The sequence below is a fragment of the Botrytis fragariae genome (assembly GCF_013461495.1).
Source record: "Botrytis fragariae strain BVB16 chromosome Unknown tig00000101, whole genome shotgun sequence".
NCBI lineage: Eukaryota > Fungi > Ascomycota > Leotiomycetes > Helotiales > Sclerotiniaceae > Botrytis > Botrytis fragariae.
The window spans coordinates 176,574-203,984 of record NW_023500996.1 but is presented as its reverse complement, the minus strand read 5'-3'; the positions used below and the strand labels follow the sequence as shown (position 1 = coordinate 203,984).

General features: G+C 43.4%; 9 protein-coding genes across 9 annotated transcripts; 7 read left to right on the top strand and 2 right to left on the bottom strand.

The window, feature by feature from the left end:
* Positions 1-3,060: 3,060 nt before the first annotated feature.
* On the top strand, positions 3,061-4,447 carry Bfra_008687 (putative zinc finger protein 32 protein; the record flags this gene model as incomplete). Its single annotated transcript, XM_037339045.1, has 4 exons — positions 3,061-3,135; positions 3,186-3,377; positions 3,430-3,509; positions 3,559-4,447. The coding sequence occupies 4 exons, from the start codon at positions 3,061-3,063 to the stop codon at positions 4,445-4,447; spliced, it is 1,236 nt and encodes a 411-aa protein (XP_037190611.1).
* Positions 4,448-5,740: 1,293 nt separating this feature from the next.
* On the top strand, positions 5,741-8,223 carry Bfra_008686 (putative intermembrane space aaa protease iap-1 protein; the record flags this gene model as incomplete). Its single annotated transcript, XM_037339044.1, has 3 exons — positions 5,741-5,851; positions 5,909-7,726; positions 7,798-8,223. 3 exons carry the CDS (start codon positions 5,741-5,743, stop codon positions 8,221-8,223), a joined length of 2,355 nt encoding a protein of 784 aa, XP_037190610.1.
* A 1,559-nt stretch (positions 8,224-9,782) lies between these two features.
* On the bottom strand, positions 9,783-11,015 carry Bfra_008685 (uncharacterized protein; the record flags this gene model as incomplete). The annotated part of the gene is made up of 1 exon (XM_037339043.1): positions 9,783-11,015. The coding sequence occupies one exon, from the start codon at positions 11,013-11,015 to the stop codon at positions 9,783-9,785; it is 1,233 nt and encodes a 410-aa protein (XP_037190609.1).
* Positions 11,016-13,168: 2,153 nt separating this feature from the next.
* On the top strand, positions 13,169-14,713 carry Bfra_008684 (putative mevalonate kinase protein; the record flags this gene model as incomplete). The annotated part of the gene is made up of 2 exons (XM_037339042.1): positions 13,169-13,390; positions 13,442-14,713. The coding sequence occupies 2 exons, from the start codon at positions 13,169-13,171 to the stop codon at positions 14,711-14,713; spliced, it is 1,494 nt and encodes a 497-aa protein (XP_037190608.1).
* A 671-nt stretch (positions 14,714-15,384) lies between these two features.
* Bfra_008683 (putative protein farnesyltransferase geranylgeranyltransferase type i alpha subunit protein) lies at positions 15,385-16,429 on the top strand (the record flags this gene model as incomplete). The annotated part of the gene is made up of 2 exons (XM_037339041.1): positions 15,385-15,493; positions 15,543-16,429. The coding sequence occupies 2 exons, from the start codon at positions 15,385-15,387 to the stop codon at positions 16,427-16,429; spliced, it is 996 nt and encodes a 331-aa protein (XP_037190607.1).
* Positions 16,430-17,692: 1,263 nt separating this feature from the next.
* Bfra_008682 (putative l-serine dehydratase protein) lies at positions 17,693-19,049 on the top strand (the record flags this gene model as incomplete). The annotated part of the gene is made up of 4 exons (XM_037339040.1): positions 17,693-17,802; positions 17,859-17,891; positions 18,089-18,818; positions 18,873-19,049. 4 exons carry the CDS (start codon positions 17,693-17,695, stop codon positions 19,047-19,049), a joined length of 1,050 nt encoding a protein of 349 aa, XP_037190606.1.
* Positions 19,050-19,587: 538 nt separating this feature from the next.
* Positions 19,588-24,968, bottom strand: Bfra_008681sa (putative snf2 family helicase protein; the record flags this gene model as incomplete). Its single annotated transcript, XM_037339039.1, has 10 exons — positions 19,588-20,291; positions 20,344-20,598; positions 20,652-21,481; positions 21,586-21,716; positions 21,873-22,092; positions 22,144-22,486; positions 22,544-22,973; positions 23,290-23,648; positions 23,704-24,760; positions 24,870-24,968. The coding sequence occupies 10 exons, from the start codon at positions 24,966-24,968 to the stop codon at positions 19,588-19,590; spliced, it is 4,428 nt and encodes a 1,475-aa protein (XP_037190605.1).
* An 878-nt stretch (positions 24,969-25,846) lies between these two features.
* Bfra_008680 (putative igr protein domain-containing protein) lies at positions 25,847-26,554 on the top strand (the record flags this gene model as incomplete). The annotated part of the gene is made up of 1 exon (XM_037339038.1): positions 25,847-26,554. The coding sequence occupies one exon, from the start codon at positions 25,847-25,849 to the stop codon at positions 26,552-26,554; it is 708 nt and encodes a 235-aa protein (XP_037190604.1).
* A 307-nt stretch (positions 26,555-26,861) lies between these two features.
* Bfra_008679 (uncharacterized protein) lies at positions 26,862-27,283 on the top strand (the record flags this gene model as incomplete). The annotated part of the gene is made up of 2 exons (XM_037339037.1): positions 26,862-26,964; positions 27,081-27,283. 2 exons carry the CDS (start codon positions 26,862-26,864, stop codon positions 27,281-27,283), a joined length of 306 nt encoding a protein of 101 aa, XP_037190603.1.
* Positions 27,284-27,411: the final 128 nt, after the last annotated feature.

Below are 27,411 nucleotides of genomic sequence, written 5' to 3'. Positions count from 1 at the left end.
GACATTCCAACAAGAGTCATTTCAACATCATCAGTGGAACGACATCTAGCCATGAAATTGCCTTGGGGCTTAGCAGGACAAATTGAGGCGCACTGGAATATCTCTTACTGGATAGTCTGGGCTGTTGCGAGATCCGGTATGATGGAGAATCATGGTTTCCCCTTGAGAAATTTTGTTTTCACTGTAACGTGACGACTCCACCACACTTTATGCTAGTCAAACCCATGCATGCGGTCGAGGAGCTATCTTGGGCGAAATATCCTTGCATGGGAAAGAGTATGGGTGACTACAACCGACAAGGTCTCTTGCCTCGCCCTTCGGAGCTTCGTCCATAAACAATTTCCAAAAGATGAAGTACAAAATACTTATTTTTGTCTATCAGAGAAAGCTGCGGCTAGAACTATCTATATGGACGAGCTGACAAGCAAGTCTTCATAATGATTACTGCTACTTCCAGTTGACATATACAGCAAGATCTTTCTCCTTTGTCGACTACAGTTATATCGAGATACATGCAAAACTCAGAAACCCATTTATAATTCCCAAGATTTCTATCATACATCCGAGTTTCGATTGAGTTATGTCATATTTATGGAGTATTCAATAATGTCTCCTAGGTAGTATATGTGTAGAAAGTAGGTATGTATGAATCGTAAAGCGTAGCTAACTGACTACTCAGGTCTCTCCTTTCTCATACCATTCCAGAAAGTTTGTCCGACACTAAAACCTTGATATAACACTACCAGATATCCAGTTATCGTCAACTAAACTTCCTTTTAGCATATCAGGTATATGATAGGTACATATATAGTAAACTACTATATATAAATCTCTAACCTTGTAGGTATATCAGAAGCGAATAAATCGAAGAATATAAATTCTATAACGCAACAGCTTTAGAGTCTAGTTATTACAGAGTAGTATAAAAGACTAATATAACTTTATAGAGTACTAGCTACTTGGACACTTGTACTACTCAGGTACTAGTTAGTCCAGAAGAAAGTGCGGCAGAAAGCGAAAAGCGGAAAAGGGACCTGAAAATCCCACTATTTATCCTTGTCGAATAACCAACCTTGTTCTTTTCCCTATATCTCCAACTTCAAAAAGAAGCCTCCTGGTCCCAGCCAGTCCTTCATCAGTCCAATGATATGATACTACTCGAGAGCCCCATGTATGGATTCTGATGCAGACTTGCTGCAGACTGCAGGACGGAATGGTTTACTAGTGAACGGCTAATATCTAAATCTTCGCCTCAAAGGAGAATAGTCTGCCTTTAATTCCTTTACAATTCGCTGTATCAGTAAGCCCAAAACAAACACCACGAGTAGAATACGTAGGTACTTACGGAATGCAATGTTTTGGTTACTTCCACTTTTCTATCTGTTACTCAGAGAGACGGAGACGATTTGTATCGAACGAAGAGGAAAAACGAAAGAAAGGAGGAAGTTTACATACAACAAGCAATAGGAAATGGGAAGCAAAAAAAGCAACAAGAAAAGAAAAAAGACGACAAAACCGTTCATTCTGGGATTTATTATCACATAAGAGAGAAAGCAAAAACGAGGATTGGACTCCACTTCCATCAACTTATATTATAACTTAAAATCTTCAATTCCACATTAATCATCAACTCATTCGACTACCGATCGGATTATCATTAGACAAAAGAGGGAAGAGGGTCAACTATCATCTCAAGAGTCAAGGATAATTCATTCGGATGTGAAAATCTCACTTGTCTCTTGAGATCGATATTGCATCCACTGCTTTCCTTGCATACCTATTGATCCATCCATTCATATGTACTGTACCCATATTGCCATCCTTCTTGGATTGCTTCATTGACAATTGGAAATCGAGGGAGGCCCTGACTGCCCTACCTCATTGTTGGTTAATGTTGATTGACTGGCTACCTGGTTTACAATATCATCCTCGCATATCCTACTGGGGTCCCTCGTTACCTTGCACTTTCTTCTTCGTGGGGAAAAAGGTATTTACTCACGAGAATTCCATTCATTCACTGTCCACTGTATTGCAGATACAAGCCGTACGAGTCAGAAAAAAAGTCTAATATCTTGAACGCAATCTTGCCTTCGAGCTATAAAGCATCTCATATCTTATCAAGGCGCCATGCTATCTCTAGATTCTCTACTTTAAAAAGCTTTGAACCATCAAGCATCTTCCCACTACAAAAAGCTGGACATCCATATACTGCATCTTTCTTCTGACTCCACATTCAAGAATCACTCTTACAACCATCATCCTTCTCAACTCCCCCAGAAAACTAAAGTCGTCGATCTCGGCCGCCTTTGAATTCCCGACGATTCTACTTCAAGAATGGTCCTTGTTTCGCAACTTTAACATATCCACACTACTTCAGAGACACTTTGACGTCGAAACAACCAGACCATATTTTCACCAGTTAGTCAAGTCTACCTGCCGAGAACCCTTATTTTTTCACACCTTGTCCAGCCACTCGCATGACCCGACACAGCACAAGCTAGAGCTGGATCCAGGAACCTCAACTTTAGCCTCCTTACCACGTTCACAGTTTCCCTCTATTGCTCGTGCGCCCCACCATTCCGTGTTTGGGTGGATGATTAACAAGCTCCAGTCCATATCCCGCATCCAAAAAAAGTATGTATATGAACTCTTCCTGCTCACATTGCTACTTCATCAAACTCATCCAGTCTTCAATTCTCTGACTTCCTCAGATCTCCTTGAAAGTTTCGTGCTATTCTTGTACACAGTTTACGAGAACCATCGTAGCTTTCCTTTTATAATACTTTCTTGCCAGGGCCTTCTCCAAGTCGGATCGCCAATTATCACTCTCGCTCAACGCTATTGCGCTGGACGCTTTGTATCTTACAAGATTCTCCCATTGGGTTTCTAATCGACATCACTTTCATCTCAAGCAACCAAATCACAACACCTGCTTTTCTTACATATCAAATTCTCAGTCCATTACTCGATCAGACTTTCACAACATCAGACGCACAACCGGCCAGCCCTCTCTTGAGACTTAATACTTCAACCTCGATAGACAGAATCTAGGAATACACAATGGACGTCATGGAGCTAGTCGAGAACGAGCAAAATGCACGCCCCTTCCAATGCGATTGGAAAACATGCACCAAGGTACGACCTACCAATGCAATGAATACAACGTCAGCTGACAGTAAATGTAGAGCTTTAACAGAAAATCTGACCTTCAGCGTCACTATCGCATACATACAAATGAGAGACCTTACTCATGCGTGACCCCAGGATGCGGGAAAAGCTTCATCCAAAGAAGTGCCTTGACCGTCCACATCCGTACACATACTGGTGAAAAGCCTCATCAATGTCAACACATTGGCTGTGGCAAACGATTTTCTGATGTAAGAAATGCAAAGAGAATTTGATGTGACTATTGCTAATGTTATCATATAGTCATCTAGTCTTGCCCGTCATAGACGTATCCACACAGGCAAGAGACCTTACAAATGCGCACACGATGGCTGCTTGAAGAGGTTTGTGCTACAGCGAAACTGTAGTTTGATCAGCACTAACACTCAATAGCTTTTGTAGAAAGACTACCATGGTCAAGCATCAAAGACGTTCGCATCAGCGTGGCATCCATTCATCAGAGCTTGATGATGGCGAGACATCTGATTCTGATAGTGGGGAATCGCCAACCACTCCTCAACATCACTCTAGTCAAATTCAGTGGCCCCAACACTTGACAGTCCCAGGTGTTCCACATGCACATCAGATGCATAGAGCACACTCATTCGCGGATTTTGGACAACATCAACAGATTGATGGTTACCCCATGCCACAAGCGTATGCCCACAGACACAGCCTGTCGGGAGGTCCTCAGGCATACGGTGCTGTTCCAGATCAGCACCATCACATTATGCAAAGACAGCCTAGTCTTCAGCACGCCTCTTACTATGTTCCTGAGCAGAACAACCCAGGAGTCGCAACTTTGAACACCAATCCGGCTCCAATTCAAACGTACCACATTCCTCGACATTCCATGGAGAGACACCCTCAGGAGATACTACAAAGCAGCCCTGGTAGTTACTCTTCCCACTCCCGCGCCAGCCCAGTCTCCCAAGAACCTTACTATACACACACTCAGCACTCGGTTCACGTTCCTACATACGCTATTCATGGCCAGTCACCAACTGAACCACAGCCAATGATTCATTACCAGCAGCACGTGCCAACACCTCAATCGATTCCATCACCAGTCGCACAAGTGCAGCATCAATTGCAACACCAATATCCACAACCTCCCGAGCATGGTCAGTGGTATGAGAGTACTCCTTATCAACAACCTGAAGTGATCAGCCACGTGCCAATGTATCCCCAGGTTACTGTCTTCAGCGATCCATGGCATAAGCTCGAGACATTTGATGATCCATCATTACAAATGCCCAGTGCTCGCATTGAGAATTTGTAGCAACACTGAACAGTCAAACCACACGCTCGTTTCGAAACTCTCTTTAGCGATTGTATCATTAATAAGACGTCGTATACCCAAGGACTGAGGCACACAGGACTGCAGTTTGTTCCGTTTCATCAACAAAAGTTTTCACTTCTCCGAGTCTATCCGCGATATATCTAGTACATTAACGACATTCACGAATGCATCTCATCCGTCGTTCCAGCCCTCCATTTCGGAATAATCAGCTTGTCGCGGCATTTTCACATACTTTTTCTTTGTTTCATTATTTTTCTTGTTTTATAGTAGTTTCCGTCCGGTTTTGCGTACAGATGAAGCTGGATCTAATATTGGCCGGGAGGGGAGGAAGATGGAGAGAGGGTACATAATGAGGAGGTGATATTATGGCGCCACGAGTTCAACGAGGTCATTCCCTTTATGTTATATACTCGCGCATCTGGAAGCGTACCGTGCTTTTTGTGTCTAGAGGCTGGTGATCAAGGCCGGGTTTGCCATCTGTATCAATACTTATTTAAATGTTTATTAGTTTTGGACATGGGAATCGGAATTGGATATGGTATTCAATTTGGAACGGGAAGTCTTGTGTGTATTTATAGTAGTAGTAAATAGCTAAATGAATAGTATAATATCATCTATGTCTGGACTTTATGACTCGGTTTACTTTTCTCCTGCCAGTGATCAAAGACGAGGTTTGAATTGGGTGTATCCAAGACAAGAAACTCAACTGGCAAATACTTGATCCGGGGGAGGAATCTTTCAGGACTTTATTAGGCTCATGTAGGGTAATGTTCGGCAGGTTGTATGAATCCTTGACTTCTTGTACTCTCACTTTTCTTGAACATTGCCCGTGATACATTTTTTGGAGCGATGTCTCAATAGTAAATGTATCCGTAACATATATATTCTAGATCCCCCTTTAGTAAATTGTTACATAGTTTGAAGGTACTATTCTGATAAACACGTGGTAGTAGTCGAACAAGATCTAGATTGGTGGGTAGCATATCGGGCTAATCCAAAATAGGCTTAGTGGATTAATAAGCGGCAGTATCAGCCTTCTTCCATGATGCACTACCGGAAGTGATTTACGAGTTTGCCTTCGGTGTTCCAGTTTGGCATCAACAATCAAGACGTCCTCGAGATCGAGGCTCAACAAAATTTCATTTATTAGACTTTGCCGACAAAATATTGATACAGTCGACCAATTTTGCAAGGAGAAATACTTAAAACAATTCACTTGGTGGTGGTTGATAGGAGGTGTTCATAATCTAATTCTATTTGGTTCTGCCAGTCATGGCAACACCAACTCATGGGTTTCCTACGATGGCTACATCTCTAAGGCTTCTAGTTCGGAAGGCACCGGAAACCCAATTTGCAAAGATGACACTTCCATCGGCGCGAATGGTTCGTAGAAACAAACACCTTATCTCTTTTAGATTGGCCTAACTAATGCTGTCGCAGCTTTCGACTAAATCGATTCCTGTGCCACCTTCCAGCGCACGAATGGACTCATTGTCCCCAGGTCTTCGACACGCATTTATCTCGGTTCCAAGACGTATTTCTACTACAAATTCAATGATTCCATCTTCACCGATTCTGGCCATGGCTCATTGCCGACAAATATCCACGTCTTCATCTCTACGACCACAGCAGTCCATGCCATTTACCAAACCCTTCAAATCTCAGCGAAGATCTCTCTTCGGTGGTAGCACATCACACAATTTACTCTCTCACTTGGAAGAAACTGCGAACAAGAATCCTACTAGTGCCACGGCTCAGAATGCTCTCTACCAAGCGCTATTGAAGGCAAATATGCCAGCCATCATTGCCGACAGGTATCAAACTGGTCATTTCGCATCAAATTCTGCTTGTGAAGGCGCATATCATAGAGCTCTAGGTATGTTGGGACAAATGAACGGTGGCATGGCAAATCCTTCCGGACAAGCGGGAAATATCGGCAACGCGCAATTACAGGCTATTGGTCAAGCAGTCGCTGCTACTTCTCGAGGAGGTAATATTGCTATGTCTCGCGGTCAAGCATCTGGTTCTGGCGACAAAAACTCTCCTATGCATGTTGTTGTTGATGAAACCTTGGGAAACACTATTTTTAAATGGGTCAGATTCGCTCTCTACTTTGCACTTTTCACGTATATAAGTCTGGTCGTTGTTGCTATGATGATTGAAGGCTTTAATTCGATCGTTGCCAGAAGACCGGGAGGGGCTAAAGCCGATAACGAGGCCAAGGCTGAACACCAAAATGTCAGGTTTACGGATGTTCATGGTTGTGACGAAGCAAAGGATGAGCTTCAAGAACTCGTAGATTTCTTGAAGAACCCGGAGAAGTTCTCCACGCTCGGCGGAAAACTTCCAAAAGGTGTTTTGCTCGTTGGCCCTCCTGGAACTGGTAAAACTTTATTGGCCCGTGCGGTTGCTGGCGAGGCCGGCGTTCCATTTTTCTTTATGTCTGGTAGTGAGTTCGACGAGATATACGTTGGCGTTGGTGCAAAGCGAGTTCGAGAACTTTTCACTGCTGCGAAAGGCAAATCACCAGCCATCATATTCATCGATGAACTGGATGCTATAGGAGGCAAACGAAATGCTCGGGATGCCGCATATTCCAAGCAAACTCTCAATCAGCTACTTACTGAACTAGATGGATTTGCGCAAAACAATGGCGTTATCATTTTGGCTGCTACTAATTTCCCAGAACTGCTAGATAAGGCTCTTACACGACCTGGTAGATTTGATCGAAATGTTGTCGTTGGTCTACCAGATGTGCGTGGTCGATTGGCGATCTTGAAGCATCACATGCAAAAGATCATTGCTTCTCCTGATGTCAACATTGAAACACTTGCTTCTGGTACACCAGGCTTTTCTGGCGCGGAACTTGAGAATGTCATCAACCAAGCTGCTGTACATGCCAGTAGAGCGAAAGCAAAAGCGGTATCTATGTTGGATTTCGAATGGGCAAAGGACAAAATAATGATGGGCGCGGAAAAAAGGAGCATGGTCATTTCCCAGAAGGAAAAGGAGATGACAGCCTATCATGAAGCAGGGCATGCCCTCGTTCTCATGTTTACCCCAGGAACAGATCCCTTGCACAAGGTTACGATTATGCCCCGAGGCAGTGCTCTTGGTATAACTTTCCATTTGCCAGCAATGGATAAGTACTCAATGACTTTGGATGAGTATGAGAGCAGGCTTGACGTCTGCATGGGAGGTAAAGTGGCAGAAGAAATCAAATATGGCCCTACAAAGGTCACTAGTGGAGTTTCTAGCGTAGGTCTTCCCAACTTGTTACTAATATTCAAGATTCTGAGGAAGCGGAAAAATACTAATTTTGTGAATAGGATCTCCAAACCGCCACAAGCCTTGCATATAATATGGTCACTAGATTTGGAATGTCACCTGAGCTTGGTAATGTAGACTTGATGACAAACTACGAGCATCTCTCCGCAGGAACCAAGCTGCTTGTCGAGTCTGAAGTTAGACGCGTCATTGAGGAGGCTCGTCTTCGTGCTGTTAAGCTCATCGAATCCAAGCGTAAGGAACTAGATCTCTTGGCAAAGGCTTTAGTGGACTACGAGACGTTAGATAGAGAAGAAGCCTTCAAAGTTGTTAAGGGAGAGAAATTGGTGGGTAGGGCAATTTCTCCTTCGGGAAGCATAAAAGTACCTGAAAGTATGGGTACTTCACTTGCACCAATTCCTGGAAGCCAAGGTCCCGAGGATAAAGGGCCGAAGGGACCACCAGGTGGTGGTGCTCTTGCACAGTAAAGGAATGATTCACTCAACTCATCGGGACGGCGTTTCGGTGGTGGTGAACACACATATACATGTGTTGTAACGATTATTTACACGATTAAGGATAGGAGGTGGTCTCATGGTTCAGAGGATCACAGCATTATAGCCTTGTTATTGGTAGAGGGAATGGGAATCATGTCTCTGCCTTACGATAGTGATCATTAGCGCTAGAAATTTCACCTTTTTTTTAATTAATATTTTGAGATGACTTGCATAACTGTGTGGGCTTGGTAGCTCAACGGGTGAACAGATGCTCCGAACATTATTTCTGAAGTATGTTCTTAGTCTGTAGTTTAGCATCCCTACGCATCTCCAGACTACAATGCACGCGAACGGAATACAATAGCACACAGTAGCTAATTTGCAATTGTGCCACTCGTCAGTCATTCGGCCTATGGTCATTAGTATACATAATTACTCATGTATTCTTGTCAACTAGAATCTATGATGATGTTATGAAGAATACTAATTTTTTTATTTATGTTCATTCAGGCTTTGGTTTGATTTACGAAGTATTTGACTCGTTCCTACGGTGATTCCCCCCAGTGTGCTCTCGCGACGAAGGTACGCACGCTTGATCTCTCTCTCTCTCTCTCTCTCTCTCTCTCTCTTCATATTGTAAGAACAAAATTGAGAGATAGGAAGGTACTTTAATCCCGTTTCAGAGGTCTGTTGCTTGCTCAAATTCGCCTTTTGCTTTTCTGCTTATGTTTTTTCAGGTGGTTTTGGTGATTTGACACGAGAGAATATGAGACGTTCAATGTTATTCTCAATCTGTTACGTCGTACATGCTTACAATGTATGAGACGGGTTATCTTCAAGATTAGACCACATCACCGTCGTCAATTCTAAATTGCTTCTCTGGAAGAATAATCGAGCACTGTAATTCAGCATACACGTATTAACTCGTTATACCGGAAAGACTGATATGAATACTGCACTAAAGAAATAATCTAACTCCCTCCCCCCAACATACAATCCCGGAAACCTCCCCAAATCCTTTACTTCTTCGGCTTTCATTGAGAATATTGTTTTCCAGAGAGCTGCTTGCACAACTTTGCAGGCCCTTGTTTGTTAAAACACTTTGCGTGGAAATGGCCTAATGCATATGAGTTCGAGAAATAAACGATGGCTAATGCCGCTGCACAAACTGTTGGTAAACTTAATACGGTAAATGCAAAACTATGAGATCCTGTAAGTTGCAGATGATAAGCTATTGAGGATGAAACGAGAGTCTCTCCACCAAAGAGCTACTGATTTCTTGCTAAAAATCAATGGACTCTTCTGCATGTATTTGATATCAATATGGCGAGATACAGAGAAGAATAAAAAATGAAAGCGGGTGGAAAGTAGCGCCAACTCGCACTGACAATGTTAAAATAAAACGACCAACCTTCCTTCGAAAAATATTGAGCATTGTCATCCTGAAGCTTCTAGCGAGGAAGACCCCTCCAAAGGTGCAGGGCGTTCTTCACAAAGTAGGAGATCCAGAGCCAAACCGAGGTTGCGATCGCCCATCACCCATTGCTCCTTTATAGCCAACGCCGACCGTTGACTAATCTTTCGCCTGAATCCATCACCCTGCACCATCCCATCTCAATAGCTTTCTCCTCGTCATCAAAGATCTGCTCAAACTTATCTTTCAATCCAGCCAGTTCTTTTCTCACACTAGTTTGCAAAGAAAGTCTTGATAGCCGGTGTACCTTATCTTCCTTAAACCAATCCTCCTGATCATCCGTTGTCGCAAGGATTCCACCATGAATATCTACCTCTAGAACAAGTCTCCTCCTATCACCTTTCTTCACAACAATTCTTAATTTTTTGCAGCTCAACTTCATGATAGCATTCATTACCTCTCCATCTTCCCATAGAAAATTTGCAAAAGTTATAGGAGTATGTTCAAATCCCAAAGCTGTCGAAGTGAAGCCAACCTGCCGCGGTGTCAATACGATGGTGAAAGTTTTCAGTGCTGGCTTCGCCACTACCAAGGTTTCAATGCTTCCTGCTGCCTTGTAATACCAGTCCAGATTCCAATTGTCTTTTGGACATTCGAGAACCACATTTTTTACCAAAGTTAAATAGGTGGTTGTAATTTTTGGGATGCTCCAGGCAGGTAGTCGTGACATGTTCTCTCGGAGCAGAGCATGGAAGGTATTGTTTTTATAGAGGAACAAGAGAGCCTCTGCACTGATCTGTTTGCATATGAACAATATCTTTTTGACAACGAAATCGGGACAGCGTTCGACAGCTTCCCAATCATAGTTCACGAGGATCGAGTTTGGGGAACGAAGAAAATACCCATAGATTCGCTCACGGACTTCCAAGGGATAGCGCAGGAATGGAGAACGAGTTGGACTATTCACTTCCACTGGTTCGGGTGTAGTCTCAGGACTGCACAGTTCTGGGTAGCGGTTGAAGAGACCTGCACTGCGTGCTGCATGATTACGGCCGAGTCCTGGTCGTTGCTTGGAAGTGGCGGATCTACGCTTGCGCTTCGGGGCTACAATCACCGCCGAAGAGGGGATACCCCAGGTATTATGCGAATGAGAATTGGCGTCGAAACTAGGTGTAAACTGGCTCAGATCATCATTTTCATCATCAATTTGGAGTGATGCCATGGTGATTCGGGCACAACGGCGTTTGCGCGACGCCTTAGAAGTCATACTACCGATAATTTTACCATTCTCATCACGATCTCTGGGAGCTGGCCTTTTGCGTGAACTCGAAACCTTCCCCTTGGGTTCCTCACCTGAGGGTTTTGGCATATTTGACAGTGGAATTCTGATAGTCGCTCGGTTCGTCAAGTTGCCCAATTGTACCGGAATTATATGATTCAATTGGACGATAATTTAAAGACGATACTGGGGTGCTTTTTTGAGTGAATAATTTCGATGACCAATGTGAAATAAGTCATAGGATTGAACTTTGAGAAGTGAATCGCTCTTACAGTCTGAATACCGGTAAGAGGGATTCAAAAACAGATAGGTCGAAACGACTGCCTCAAACCGCCGAAAGTATCAAAAGGAGTAGAGCAATAGCAACGGTAGCCAGAGACTGGATTTGTTAAAAGCTGAAGTAGAATTTACCTACCAGGCCTGGAAAGGATGAAAGGAGGATGATTTTGCCGACTTCAGGAAATGAAAAGAGTTTGTAGAAGATGAACTCGAGACGCATGGAATAATAGTGAAAGCGAGGTTGGACCAGCCCATGGAGAGTATATCTATTTCGAAATAGGCCAATGAAGAAAACGGAAAAGATGGTTGCAAATATTTCTGGTAGATTGAGACAAAAATTGAACTGAAAAAGAAAGAACCATGGCTTATTAGTAGAATAGGTATGCATAATTGGCTTTGGACGATGGTTACTTGATTTCGTATCGTCTTATGGGGAAGGCGCGATGAAACCACTGCATCGTCTAATCAATGAAGCGGCATGGTTATACCATTCAAATGAGGACTAATCGAGACATTTAAGAATCACGGTATCCCCAATTCTATGTCCTAAACTTATTCCAGATGTAAATTCCCGTATACAAACACACTTCTAACGAGCGAGAAGCATAAAGGGGGAAATTCAGATATTGACCGATGTAGAGAAGGGATAACGTGGTGAATATAGGTACTTTTAAACTTGTGCTTGAGAGCTATGCAATGATCATCTTGATCTCATATAGAAATATAAATACACCCGACACCATTATTAGAATTTTGTGAGGAATAATAAAATATCAACCAGTTCGTAGAAAAATAAACGAACATATATACTTTGATACCAATAGGTATGTGCAGCCACGATAATAAATTTCACCTCGAGATGTATGATCCATAAATACTGTCAACACTCATATCCATAAAGCTAGAGAGCAGCTTTCTAGAATGACAATTTCCTACTATATATATACATCTCGGGATGAAAGCAATGGAAGATGAAAAAGTCGATGTTAATATTTAGCTCTCTAGATGAGAACATGGATAACGCTCCGCTGGGCCACTGCCGTGGAGGCTTCCTCGCTTCGCACTAGAATAGTACCTGAGCAATACAATCCCTTATTAGATAATATAGGAAGTTCTTGAGAAAAAATTGTAATATAGGAAAGACAGTCGTATATTCTGCGTACAACAGGTTGATAGATACAATAGATACCTAGATAGATGTTGATGAGTAATTGATCGAATATTATGGGTCAAGGGTACAAATGACTTTAATTGATGTGCACAGCCACCAATTCCAGCTCTTCAGGGGAAATCATCTTACAACGGTAGAAGTTTGGATTCTATTGGATCCTATTGGTTGACAACGTTTTAGCACTGGTTATCTGTCGATAGTACAGTTTCTCGATACTTGATTCCATAATGAAACGAGCGACCCTTGAGTGAACCCATGTCTCCGCGTCTCCCCCCAGATCAGTTCCTCTCTTTTCTAGAATAATTAATAATAAATTACCTCCCTGGCTCCTGGGTAGAGTAACCTTAGCCTTAGATTTCAATCCAGAAGTAGGTCCCGTTCAATAATGGACCTTTCGCTGACTGGACCCCGACTTGGATCTTCATCATCTTCTTCTCATTCTTACCTTACGGTATTATATTATATGTAAGTCTCGCTTCCCTTGTTATTGTTGTACAAGTGAATCATTGTCGCGCCGCATTGCATCTGTATCTGCATCTTGATCTTGAATCAATTCAAATAAAACATCATTACCTTTCCAACACATATTTCCTACGGGACCTGATTGTGTGTGTGTGTGGGACCTGATTTTTGTGCAATGATAGGCACAACTACAAAGAGGTCCTTCGGTGAACCCCTCAAAACAAAGCGACATTCGCGATCAAGCTCGAGTACAACCACAAAATCACTCCTTATAATTACACCCTCGAGTTCTGAAAGCACTCAAAGTCCCTCGACCTCACCCACTTTTCATATGCCTGTGCACGACAGCACCTACACCGAGAACGATCGAATTGCTATAATCAGCGAGAATATGGAGAAAGCGACTATCAACGGCCTGAGCAATGATTCGAGTACTGGAAAAAGGAAGACTCCTTTGACTAGGAAGCAATCTTCTCCTATGATGCCACCGTTTATGGTATCAGCTCCAGGAAAGGTTATTGTATTTGGAGAGCACGCGGTCGTGCATGGAAAAGTGGGTGCCATTGCTCTAGATATGCGATTTGAAAACTAACAGTAGAGATAGCCTGCGATTGCTGCCGCGATTTCACTCCGATCATATCTTCTAGTTACATCCCTTTCAAAATCGAAGCGCACGATTTCCCTTCGTTTTCCCGACATTAATCTCTCACATACTTGGAATATCGATGACCTGCCATGGAGCACCTTTTCGCACCCGTCGAAGAAGAAGCACTATTATGATGAGGTCACATCTTTAGATCCAGAATTGGTCGCAGCCATGAAACCACATCTTGAGAACATTTCTCCTGAGGAATCACCCGCCATACGAAAGATACACCAGAGCTCTGCCTCGTCATTTTTATACATATTTTTATCACTCGGTTCACAATCATTCCCGGGTTGTTTATATACACTTCGCTCAACAATTCCAATTGGTGCAGGTCTTGGTAGTAGTGCCTCGATATCTGTCTGTCTTTCGTCCGCACTTTTGTTGCAGATTCGCACATTATCCGGACCACATCCGGATCAACCATCTAATGAGGCAAGCTTACAACTTGAGAGAATCAATCGTTGGGCATTTGTGGGTGAAATGTGCATACATGGAAATCCGTCTGGGGTCGATAATACAGTCTCGACGCAAGGAAAAGCAGTGATCTATCAAAAATTCTCTGATGGACCCACTGTGAAGCCATTGAGAAATTTCCCAGAACTCCCTCTGCTGCTTGTAGACACGCAGCAAGCAAAATCTACGGCTCATGAGGTTGCTAAAGTGGGGTTGTTAAAGCAGAAGCACCCAGCTATTGTAGATTCGATATTGAATGCTATTGATATGGTTGGTCAATCAGCCGCGGCCATGATTTCAGATCCAGAGTACGATAGCAAAGATCTTGAGTGCGTTGAGAGCCTGGGAAAATTGATGACAGTCAACCATGGACTTCTAGTTTCTTTAGGAGTATCTCACCCTCGTCTGGAGCGCATTCGGGAACTTGTCGACCATGAAGGAATTGGCTGGACTAAGCTTACTGGTGCCGGAGGGGGAGGGTGCTCTATTACATTATTGAAGCCGGATACTACACATGAGAGAATGGCACGTTTAGAGGAAACATTGGAGACTGAAGGCTACAAAAAATTCGAGACTACACTAGGTTGTGATGGAGTGGGTGTTTTATGGCCCGCAGTGATCAAGAATGGAGAAGATGATGATTTTGGGGGAGATGAAATCGACCAAGAAAAATTCCTCAACGCTGAAGGTATAGAAGGAGTTGAGGAATTGGTTGGAGTTCATGGACAAAGTGGTGATAGGGAAGCATGGAAGTTCTGGAAGGTTGAAGATTAGAATGCTGGCGACAGCACAATTACTTCCTTTCGCTGTAAATTATGTTAACATGTTATTCTATAATGCGACGGACCGGTGGACAATAATGAAAAGAAATTGTATATATAATGATCAAACGAATCAAAACATTGTTCTTCGCATTGTCAAACGTTTCTTTCTTCAGCCTGACAGCTTTCTCGCACAAGGCTGAGGCTAGCCGAGCTCGTACTTTTGAAGCCTTTCAAATGGGCAATTGAGTCTTCGTTTTCGACCTCGTAACAAAGAGCACATTGTGAGATCAAGGCTTCCTTGACACAAATCTAGCCTCTAGCATTTCAAGTTCTTAGTTTCCGGGTCTGCACAGATATTTAACTCACACTGGCCTATTCATGCGTCTCTTAATTTGACCTCCCAGTCCACACCTTTCACAGTGACCCCGAAAGCAGAGCTCGCGAAGACTCATAGGATACTCGTATACTGATATACGGAGATATCTGAATTGTATTTTGTCAACAACTTTGCAAATCTAAGCATTGCGAAGTTTGCGCAAGCGGGTTTTTAAAGTAGGAAGCATATTAGCACAAGTGCTTGCGGAAGAGAGATATTTCATTCGGAGAGCCGTAAGACCACGACAGAATAACGACATACGACTAAGGATATTAGCAATCAATCTGCGATATTAAAGCGGCAGAATGGGAATATACGAGAGGGATCCTATCTGGGACGATGTGGTACCAATAGCACAAGATGATGGTGAGGGCGCTTTAGCACAAATTGCATACACGGATGAATACGCAGAGGGTAAGATTGCTATCCTTCATTCTCTCTACAAGACTCATGATATGTCTAGCAATGGGATACCTTCGCGCCGTAATGGCAAGCAAAGAATACTCACCTCGCGTTCTCGAACTTACTGAACACATCATTACCCTTAACGCAGCTCATTATACAGTCTGGCTTTACCGTGCCACAACTCTCTTTGCACTATCTTCCTCTGTAGCCGACGAACTCGCATTTGTGAATCAAATTGCGCTGGAAAATCAAAAAAATTATCAGATCTGGCACCATCGACAACTTCTCATCGATCACCTCTACCCCTCCATTTCACCCTCTCCTTCGTCGCTCAATGTGCTCGCAGATTCGGAACGAGATTTTCTGACACAGATGTTCGACGAAGATGCAAAAAATTATCATGTTTGGAGTTATAGGCAATATTTGGTATTAAAATTGGATATGTTTAACGAGGCGGAACTAAAGAGTGTAGAGGATCTGATAAGGAGAGATGTACGAAATAATAGTGCTTGGTCATATCGATTTTTCCTAGTTTTCTCGGACCCAAAATATTCGACCAAGGGATTGAAAGCAAATGAATTTGATGGCAAGATTCCAAAGGAGATAGTGGATAGAGAAATTGAATATGCGAAATCGGCGACATATGAAGCACCGCAGAATCAGAGTTCCTGGAATTATTTGAGGGGGGTTTTGAGGAAAGGGGGTGTGAATATTGAGAGCTTGGAGGAGTTTGCGGGTGACTTTGTTAAGCTTGGAAATGCAGATGGAAAGGGGGAAGATATAAGGAGTAGTCATGCATTGGACTTTCTGGCGGATATCTGGGGAGAGAAGGGAGAATGGGAAAAGGCAGACAAAGCTCTCGAGTTACTTGGTGATAAGTACGATAAAATCCGAAAGAATTATTGGGATTGGAGGAGGGGTTCATTCAAGGAGATGAAGGGATAGACTGATGAATATGGGACGAGACAAATGGTTGGTAATGGAACGGCGTTGGGGTGAAGAGCGTGAGCGTATGTCTGCTTCGTTTTCGCTTGCGTTGTTGCTTGAGATGAGCATATACCAAGTTGCTCCCTTCTGTTGAATGAAGCTTGCATGAACGTACGATTGTCTTGTGGTGAACACATCAACTTCTGGTGATCATTTCGATATTCCATCACACGACGTGAGCGATTCATTCACCGTACCACATGCCAATAGTGACATTCCTGTGACCCCTCCAAATAAAATCATCGTGTTCCTTTCGACTTTCCTGACTCGTCCCTAACATCACCACAGGAGACAAGAAGATAAACTCAAATTTTCAAACCCATGGATGGTCGGTTCCACTATCTAAAAAATCTCACTCTCAATCACCCAAACAAGTCAGAATCCCTCGCTCGTCACATACATCATCAATATAGAATATTAGATCACCAACCCAAAAGGACAATAGCTCGAAAATAGCTCACCCCGCATTTGCGACACCTGCGCTATGCATAAAACCATTACCCTATAAGTATCTCCACATTACCCTATAACTTTAAATCGCATGCCGTCCCGAGCTTCCCTTATCATTCCAATTACCCTATAACTTCTTGCGCGTATCATGATTACCCTATAGCTTCTCTTGGATTACCCTATAAGTATCCACGTGTATCTTTCTGAGAAAAGTTCATTACCCTATAACTTGTTTTAGCGAGATAGCGCATCCCCGCTTATCGTCGGATTCCCCTTTAGTAGGCTGGATAGTCTGAAGTGCCGAATCGAAGGAATGCGTGCGGAACCATAGGGATCCTGGTTTGTTTCAGTAAGGAGGTGTTATCAAGTGCTTGGGTTGGTGTCGGGTCATCATGCATGCACACACGCCTTTAGCTCTACATGTTGGTGCTGGGAGCGAAAGTTCCCGATATTGATACGAAACTTCCTACATAGGAAATATGTTCCATATTTGCGATCTCCGTGCTTCTGCGGATTGTTCGAGATGGATTGATTTCGTAGGCTTGCGTGGAAATGGAATGGATTGGGTTGGATGCAAGATGAATGAGCTAGCATGGATAAGATCTTACGATGTGAGTACTTAAGGTTTGCGACGCACACTTCCTTCAAAGAAAGATTTGGTTGGAACATTTGAGATTTGAGGTGATAAGATAGTTCTTCTACCAACATATTCGTTCAACAAGAGATTCAAGATACAATTTGAATCCAGAAATAAATATCACACCATACAAAATGGGTTCAACAACTCCGATCACAAATGGAATGGGAGAAGGACATATATCGAAACCTTGGATTAAAACTCCATTGGTTAGATCGGCTGCTTTATCAAGACATGCTGGATGGTGAGTTTCTAGAATGCTTTCGGCCTTGTTGGAAGCATAAACTGATACGGAGATAGTAATGTTTGGCTTAAGCTTGAGAATTTACGTATGTATACATACATTCTGTTTCCATTATCGAATGTTGCGCAGTTCATCTTTCGTCTTTGCGACATGTCCTGATCGTTTTCTTTCTTCTTTGCCACCTTGTTTCTCCTTTCACACCTTGTTTCTCCTTTCACAGTTCATTTTCTCTGTTCTATTCCATCACATCTCAACCTTATCCATCAAAATAACTAACACAGTTCAGAACCATCTGGCTCGTTCAAATCCCGCGGCATAGGGAATCTTCTCATCCGTTCTCTTCCCCCGATCCCCACACCCCCGTTCACTTCTACTGTTCCTCGGGCGGCAACGCCGGACTCGCCTGCGCCCACGCAGCATTCTCTCTCAACCGCCCCTGTACCATCGTCGTTCCCATGACCACATCCTCACACATGATCTCCAAAATAAAACTACTCAAAGCCGAAGTGATCCAGACCGGAAACCACTGGAGCGAAGCCGATAGACATCTACGCGAAGAACTATTAGCTAACGATGCTAATGGTGTATACGTACCACCATTTGATCACCCCGATATCTGGGATGGACACAGTAGTGTGATCACCGAGATTGAAGAGGAGGTTCGTGGACTAGGCATCCACAGTTTGGATGCGGTGATCTGCAGCATTGGCGGAGGAGGATTATTTAACGGAATCATGAAAGGATTAGAGGATAGTGGAAGATTGGCATCGCACAGTGGAACGAAGGTTATAGGTGTAGAGACGACGGGAACGGCAAGTTTCCATGCGGCAATGAAGAGGGAAGAGTTAGTCAGGTTAGACGGTATCGATAGCATTGCTACGTCGTTGGGTGCGACACAGGTAGCGGCGAAGTCTTTGGAGTGGGGATTGAAGTATAGAAAGAATGTGAGGAGTGTAGTTTTGGGGGATGCGGAGAGCGTGAGTGGTATGGTGTGGATGGCGGATGAGGAAAGAATTGTAAGTTTCATTAATTCATGGATCTTTTGGTTCCATTCACTAATTTTGACGTAGTTAGTTGAGAGTGCGTGCGGTGTCAGTGTAGCAGTGGCTATCAATGGCATGCTGAAAAAGATATTAGAGGAAGATGGGGAACCCATGGAGGGAAAGAATGTGGTGATTGTGGTTTGTGGAGGAAGTAATATTTCACTGAAGGCTTTGGGGGAATATAGAGAGAGATTTGGTGTATGAAAGCTCGGGGCATACTTTCATTCTACATCGAGGGGCGGAGTAACAATGCAACGTTTGGTTTAGAGGAGTCTTTCCTAATATCAAATGAGGTTTACTTTATCATGGGTAACGAATTCTTTGCATTTCCAGTATTGTTCAACGCTTTGGCAATAAGGAGTGTCTCAATTTCTCATGTTATATTTGGGGGTTAAGTGAAACGTTTCTTGTGGTATAGAGCAAGTAAGATGACTGGCAACAGAACATTTTTAGAAGTATTGAACTGTCTGATCTTGTTCAACCTTAAATCTTCTTTGACCCATCATATCGACAGATTAAGTGATTGTTCGCGATGCTCCTTTACTAGCGACTCAATGATTGAGAATCATGCAAGCTACCTATAGCTATTTCCTTGCAATGACTCTTGTGGCTAATACATGAATATGTGCTACAGCTCAAAGCATGTCCCCGAACTTGGTCTTAACCAATTCATCTTTAATTCATGTCAAGAATTCTCCACCATAGTTTATACCGTATCATAATGGATACTCCTTCTGCCTGTCTATGCATCCTCCGCTGTCGAACAATCTATCGTACTAGCCCCATTGGATTCTTCTATATTTACCAAATCATTATTAGGACCACCAATCAAATCCACTGTTCTACGCTTCGTTCTCCCACTAAATAAGCAGGTCCAAAGATCGTTTTCCGAAACGGCTTCACCATCATGCCCTTTGAAGAGAAGATTCCCGGGCACTGATTGCTGCATCTCTAGGCTATTGGCCTCTTCCAGAGCCTGTGCTACTGATTCCTCATCAGAGACCGCTCTCCCTTTGCCCTTTTTTGATATGGTTGCGTGGCCTAGGTGCTCCAATCTTCTTCTAGCAGATAACTCATAGATTGACTGATCAACAGTGTTGCCCATGACCATTACCCAAATATTGGTCTCAAACTTTTGTCCTATTCTATGAACTCTAGACTCCCCTTGGAGTGCGATTGCCGTGTTCAACAACGGTTCGCAAAAGAATATATTACTAGCATTAACTAAAGTCAATCCAGCACTATGTGCTCGAGAATGTAAGAGGAAGACTTCTATGCCAGGATCATTTTTGAATTTCTCAACCCCGTTAGGTCTATCAATGGATGAATGACCAATGCGAAATGCATCAAATGCGCTAGCTATAACCGGTAGGAACTCGGTAAACTGAGAAAATACGATTGACTTCGCGCCAGGATCTGATTCTCGAAGGTAAAGAATGTGACGGGCTTTTTGAAGATTGTTAGTGGTATTTGTTCAGTGAGATCAAAATTTACATACCCAGAGTATCAATTTTGGTGCCAAATGAGTTGTTGTCTTGTAACTCAATGCTTTTGATGGCGGAGAGAGTAGCTTTGCTGACATCGGAATAGATCGCAGATTTTTGAGGGGAATTCGAGTTGACTGATCGTTCCTTCAACGGTTCTCGAATGCCCTCAGTTTCGGCAGTCAGTATTGGCTCATGTGGCTTGTAGCTAATATTGTGAAGCTCTTCATAAATTAGCATCTCTTTACAGATGGGGCATCTATGAGATACTTCGATAGGTCAGTAATATGTATGCGGCACTTGGAGATGATTGCGTTCTTACATTTCCACCATTCTCTGGCGCAATCGGAACAGTATTGATGACCGCAAACGGTCAAAACTCCAAGCTCAAATCCATCTCTGCAAACGACACACGTTCGCTTATCTTTGGGATTTTCGACCTCCTCTTTCAAATGGACTAGATACCTTCTCTTAGCTCTCAGCGAAGCTATGGTTTGAGTGAGTGCATGCTCCTTTCGTAGAAAAGACTCCTTGACACCATCATTATTGGGGCCTGTATACGGGGCAACCTGATTTGAAATTGCTTGTAATTGTTTGTAGTACTCTACTCGAAGATTCATGCACTTTGTGAACTGCCCGATTTCCTTCTCTAGATTTGCGGTTGCTTTTGTTTGATCTGCGAGATAGTTGTGGGTCAATTTCAGTTGACCTTCGACGACCGAGAGTTCATTTTGAAAATGATTTGTCTTGAGCTTGGATATAAGCGTCCGGAGTTCTGATAAAGTCCCTCTCACACTAATGCCCTTGTGCAGAAACAGGTCTCTTATGTTAAAGAGCACGAGTAGCTTTTCTGGAAAAGGACCTTTGCCATGTTTTGCCTCCCGGAAAGCGGTTTTAGCTTCTTCATCAATTAGAAAATTTTGCACTCCAGACAACGAGGCCTGTCGATCGGCAATCATTGTCCGCAATGCTTGCACGTATACCACGACTTCTTCCTGTACTTTTATGGAATTATCGTACTCATCCCCACTGATGGCAATGCCTTCATCATCGTTGTCGACTAATGGACTCAACAAGATCTGGATGAGGTGGTTTCGCCATTCATTAATTTGATGTGCTTGTCTATCCAAATTGGTTCCAAGATTTGCGAATCTAGCCATTGATAGTTAGTTAGTATGTAGGTACGACGCGTAAAGATATGAGAAAGTGTATCTGAAAAGATAAATTGAATAGAGATATAAATATCCACAGCTTACTCTTCCATAATCCGGCGGCTTTCGGGACCCCCTTTGAGAGTACTAGACACGAACTGAGGCAACTGAACAGCTGCACTAGATTCTGTATCTTTTCTAATTGCGGTCATCATGTTATCTGTTCTCTTGAAAGCCTATGATGTGTTAGCCCAGATATCTTCATGTTGTGGGACAACAATCATCCGATCTGAATTGTGCAGTTCATTCTTCGCAATAAATCAAGGAATCAAAAGCGTGAAATAGTTAGAACTATATTTCATAGCAGTGTACTAGTGCAATACAGAACGTACATCTTGTAGTATCTCACGCCGTAACTCCTTAGCCTCTTCGTAACCCTGTCTCTCGAGCATATCGAGGTTTTCAAACTCGGCGGAATTAACTGCTGTCATTTCCTCGTTTGACTTTATCTGAAAGTAAGCATTTGATAGGAAGAATTTACCCATGTGATGAAGCTCCAAGGCGGCTCTCAACCGTGTTCGACTCATCACTACGCGTGAGGCAGGATCCATTCTGTATGGGGGCACGTTAGAGTGTTCCAAGGGCGATGAAAGAGGTTCCTACCCATCTTGCCCTTCAAGATATTTCTCACCATTGCCTTCAATGCTCTGGATTTCGCTCGGGGCAATCGTTCTTTGAGTTTCTGCTATTTTCGGATCCGAACCACTGTCTGAATGAAATGCCAGTCTCGCCTTCTCCGACAATATCTCAGCGGATAATTCATCCCGAGCTTGATCTACAAACGTGGAGGAGAGCGTGACGCATTCTTTCCAGATATCCAGAGCCTCTTGAACGCGAGGGGAATCTTCGTATAATTGGCCCCTCTTTAATTGAGAAAGAAGAAGTGATCGAGAATTCGCTCTAATAGCAGCATCTGTTTGCGAGAACATAAGTTCAAGGGCCTTACCTGATCATGATATTAGTCTTTGCCATGGAGTACCCCATAGCAGGAGATCCGACTTACTCGCAGTTTGAACTATTGGTTCATCTCCGATTTTCTTTCGTTTCGTGGCTCGTTTGGGGGGAAGTGCATTAGTTGCCTGCCTCAATCGTACAAGCCATCGTCTCATAACCTCAGCATAGTCTTTTGGATCCCAGCCATTCATGAGAGGCTCGCCCTCGGTATCCAATCCAGATTCTTCACACATCTTGCCAAACATTTCTTGGTAAAATTGCTCTTCAATTGGGTTAAAAGAAATAGTAATTACGAAGCGGTGTTGCTTGGGTAAGATAAGCTCTCCGCGAATATCCTGCTTTGAGTGACGCAAACTAATAGCCTCGAAAAGCTTGTGGAAATCCTGCTTGGAGTATACAAGCGATCGCCACACCGAGACCAAAAGCTCATATTTCAAGAAAATGAGTAATCCTAGTAAGTCGTTGATGTTTTTCCTGACCTAAATTGTAGTCAATATATTTCAGCCCCTTCGATGAATAAGAAGCGTTCCAGTCCCCACAACAACTCTTTATCATCTCTTCATGATTAAAGAGCTCTTTCATATGCAGAACCAATTTGACACATTGAATTCACTGGAAAGATAGTATCTATACAAATATCAAGCAAGCCCCACATTGCTCCCCAAACAAAATGCAATGAATGTCTCATAAGGCTTGAAACCCCAAAACGACTCTGAATATTGAGCTTTGGACAATAGTCCGGATAAGTTCCACATTGAAATAGATAAAAAGATATAAAAGGTTGAGAATACATACTGGAGTGCCTGTGATCGCCCAGGCATTGATTCGAGGTATCATCCTTGCTACGGTTGCGGCTTTACTAACACCACTTTCAACCATTTGCGCTTCATCGAGACATACACGCCACCACGAAAACTTCATTAAAGGTGATTTGGGCCTCTGATATCTTGACTCGCTGCGCAGCGTCGTCTTCTCCGGATTGAGACTGGTGAAGTGGATCTCTGATGCAAGTATAGCGTACGTGGTAATGACTATGTCAGAGGTGGCAAAATCATTGATTATGGTTTCATATTGAAGTGACCGGCTCTTGATACCTTCATAATACGTAACCTTGAGACTTGGCGCATGGGCCTTTATCTCACCGATCCATTGTTCTATATATAATCAATAAATAATATGATCCGCGCTCGATATTGATTCAGAACTCACTTGAAATCGAAGGCGGTGATATTATTAGAGTGGCATGTGTTGTCTGCAAGGTCTCTCCAGAAAACGGATCGATAACCGATGGTTCTTGATTACGACGGGTGTGAAGTGTCATCAGGGCAATCATTTCTACAGTCTTACCCAGGCCCATCTCTTCTGCAAGAATGCCACCTTTGATATCCTGGTCCATCCAAAAGAATGGAGCAAGATCGAAGGTGACTATTGCAAATAAATGGCTAACATAACAAGAACGCCCTTGTAGGTCTGTTGCGGCGAAAAACGAAGGCGGTATTCGGCCTATTCCCTCGGATTGAGTTGTCTCAATACATCCAGCCGCGCGAGACCACTCAGAACCTTCCCTACGAAGCATCCATTGAACAGCCCGCTTTTGGAACGGATAGAGAGTTGATTCCAATCCCGGCGTTTCGATCGAGGCAGCAATTTCATCATCCGGATCTGGAGAGTATGCAGATTGATAAAAGTCCTGCGCAGAGAGCGGTTCCAAGCTCGTGCTGTTTGGATCGGGAAAGTAAGTGTTTAATACCTTCATCAGAGCATCCGTCTTTTTAGGCTGGATAGATTTTCGATTGGTTGTAACCTCCCATTTAATAGTAAAATCAATCCGAACATAATCCGAATCATCCATTTTGTACACACTTATTCCGGCCTCTGTCCACAACTTACTTGATTGTTGGGCACGCTTTTTGGAATCTCGATCAACCATCAGACAGATGAGCACGTCATCGAAGGAATTTTGAACATTCATCGACGTATTTTCGAGTGATAACGGTATGGTGAGCAAGGAGTTGTGGTTGTCATCTCGAAGGATGATATTAGATGGCTCGCGGTTGCTACCCTGACGGCCCCAGTGGCTAGTAAAACGAATCTTCTGCCTATTCAAGGTGGTGCAGTCTAACGACAACTTTGATCGAAGACATCTGACTTCCAGCGAAGCTTGTTTGACTGTGATGTAATCTCGAAAAATAGCATCATTCGATGATTCCAATTTCGATCCTGTTGTTAGTTTCTGACGTTTCCGTAGAGGTTCTTCTGACGTGTTCTATAATATGGAGTTAGTACTTCTAAAAGACACGAGAAGCTTCAAAGTTCTGCTGCCAAGAATTTCGAATGTAATCCATGAAATACAAATAGTAAACCATAACAGTTACCTGATCTGTGGCAAGATAATTGATCAAGGCATCCGTAATATCGGTAACAAGAACATACGGAGCCTTCTCAAGAGGAACATTATCTTTTGCATTATTCATTCTTTGTGACTCCTGTGCAAAGATAGAGTCACCAGGAATGATTGCGAAACCCTTTTTCCACCCAGGCCGGACTGGGGCCGTTATATCAAACTTCTGAACCAGGCTTTTACACTAAAGGACGTGTATACTTCTGGGCCGCACATAGGCTTCCATGTACATATGAGAGAGTTTACTTTTACCGCGTTCAACAGGCACAAAAGTAAGTGTGTTTGGTAGATTGGCAACGATGGATGTTTTGTTGTTCTGGCAGAATGTTGGATGATGAGAGATGAATGACAGATGGTTCAAATCGAAATTTCAGTTTTATGTGACTGTAGTGATTGACTGACTGCGGACTGACTGCAGACTGACTGCCTTGCGCGAGAGAGACTGTCCGCCTGTTTACTGTAAGAGGTATGGAGGTATGCACCGACAGTAGCGAGCATGTACTGTGATAACAGATAAGAGAACCTAGCACGTGCCTAGGAGCCTAGGTACGCTCGAGCCATGTATCCATACATCCACACACCCATACCCTTGACCTCCATACTTCCATCGGGAATACCTTATTCCGAATACGTCACATGATCTTGGATTTTTCGAATAAACGCTAAGGTTAAAATCGAATTGTGAGATAGGTAGTTTGGAGGATTCCCAGAAATAGACAGGTACAGCCTTCCAACGGTTGACACAAGTTGACTTACATTGACGCCATAAGTTGACATAAAATCTATGCTCCCTCCGGTATCTACACTTTGACCTGCGGGAATCCTTTTTGATATAGGTATATCATTCCTGCCGTACGTTCAATGAATCCTCAGTCCCACTTTCTGGACGATTAGTCCTGTTGTGCGAAGCATAGCCAGCCATATTGACTTCCTCTATAGAATCTGCCCATCATGATCCTTAAGCCTTACCAGCTACGACCAATTCCCTCATTTCTTCTCCCTTTTACGGATGCAACCACTTGCAATCAAGTACGAAGCCTACATTATCGCATGAAGGCATCGCCTGTACCCCGTCCTACACCATTTGTACCGAATGCTCAAACGTTTCTCACACTCATTGGACGAAATCTGAGCCAGCATGCATCGAAAATTCCTTCATGGAAAGCATTGTTTACATTGACCTCTGATCAACTACGAGAGCTGGGCGTTGAGCCTCCACGGAGTCGACGCTACCTCCTACGCTGGCGCGAGAAATTTAGAAAAGGGCAATATGGCATTGGTGGAGATTTACAACACATCGAAAATGGAATTGCAGAGTTGCGTGTAGTTGAAGTGCCGTCATCAGACCCGAGACATAGTACAGCTACCGCAACATCCTCACCGGGACAACAAAAAATAGTGGTCAATGTACCCACAGGAGGCAGTGCAGAGGATAGTATCGCTGGGCAGATGGTTCCAGTTCAGGGTTTACGTATCAAAGGAGCGCACACTATTATTGGACCTCATGTACAACCTTCCAAAGGAGGGCAAGCGGCGAAAATTGTCGTTAAAGAAGGATTGTGGGAAGATCGTAGAGGCCACAAGATTGATGGAGGCGAAAGGAGACAGGCCGAAGTTCGAGCAAAGAGGAGAGGAGAGGAGAAACGTGCAGCCAGATAAACATTGAGTAGATTGTCAATCTTGTCGTCCATGTAAGATTATGTTAGAGGCTGTGTAGGGATGCACAAGGAGGAGGTGGCTCTGCTGTGATAGTTCTGGGATCTTCATCCACAGATCATGGCCTTCTAGAAGATATCACTCGCAAGGCTGCAGATCAACCCAAACATATTGAAGTTATATTTTAACTCGAAATCCTGAACAGCGATTGGTGGTTTACACGGGTGAGGTCGGCACTAGGGCCACGTGAGATTACAGTTTCGCGGCGTAGACGTCAAGTCCACGCCATTCCCGTCCGCCTTTGGCCGAAATGCCTCAATTGCTACATATTTCCCTCGATGTTTTTCCGTATGCTAACCTTGATCAAGATTTCTCGGAAACCAAGCGATTCCTGTACGGGATCGGGATACATGGTTTCCTATTTCATGATTCCCCGGACGCAGCCCTCGTAAGCTCGCTCGTGCTCCCCCCCCTCGTACTCCTCCCATTGTAGCAATTGCGCTAAATGTGCCCGATACCACATCTTCAGTGAAATTTGCCCGCCGGCTTCAAGTATTCAAAATTCTTTCTCTTTTATATATGATAAATGGAGGTGTATTGGTTGATATTATGGTTGTGGATGACACCAGGGCCTGGCTGTGCTGGGAAATTTCCTGCAAGACCGGAGGATCTTTCCTCCAGATTACTATCTCGCTAGATAGTCTTACTTGCACAACCCACGCCGATAGTTAATCCCATAAATTATGTACGCACAACCCACTTGCAATCATTAGAAAGAACGCATTGTAGGTCAGCAATTAGTTAGACTCTAGATTAGACTAACCCAGCGGCCGGGACTCGCGTCAGAGATCTCGGAAAAT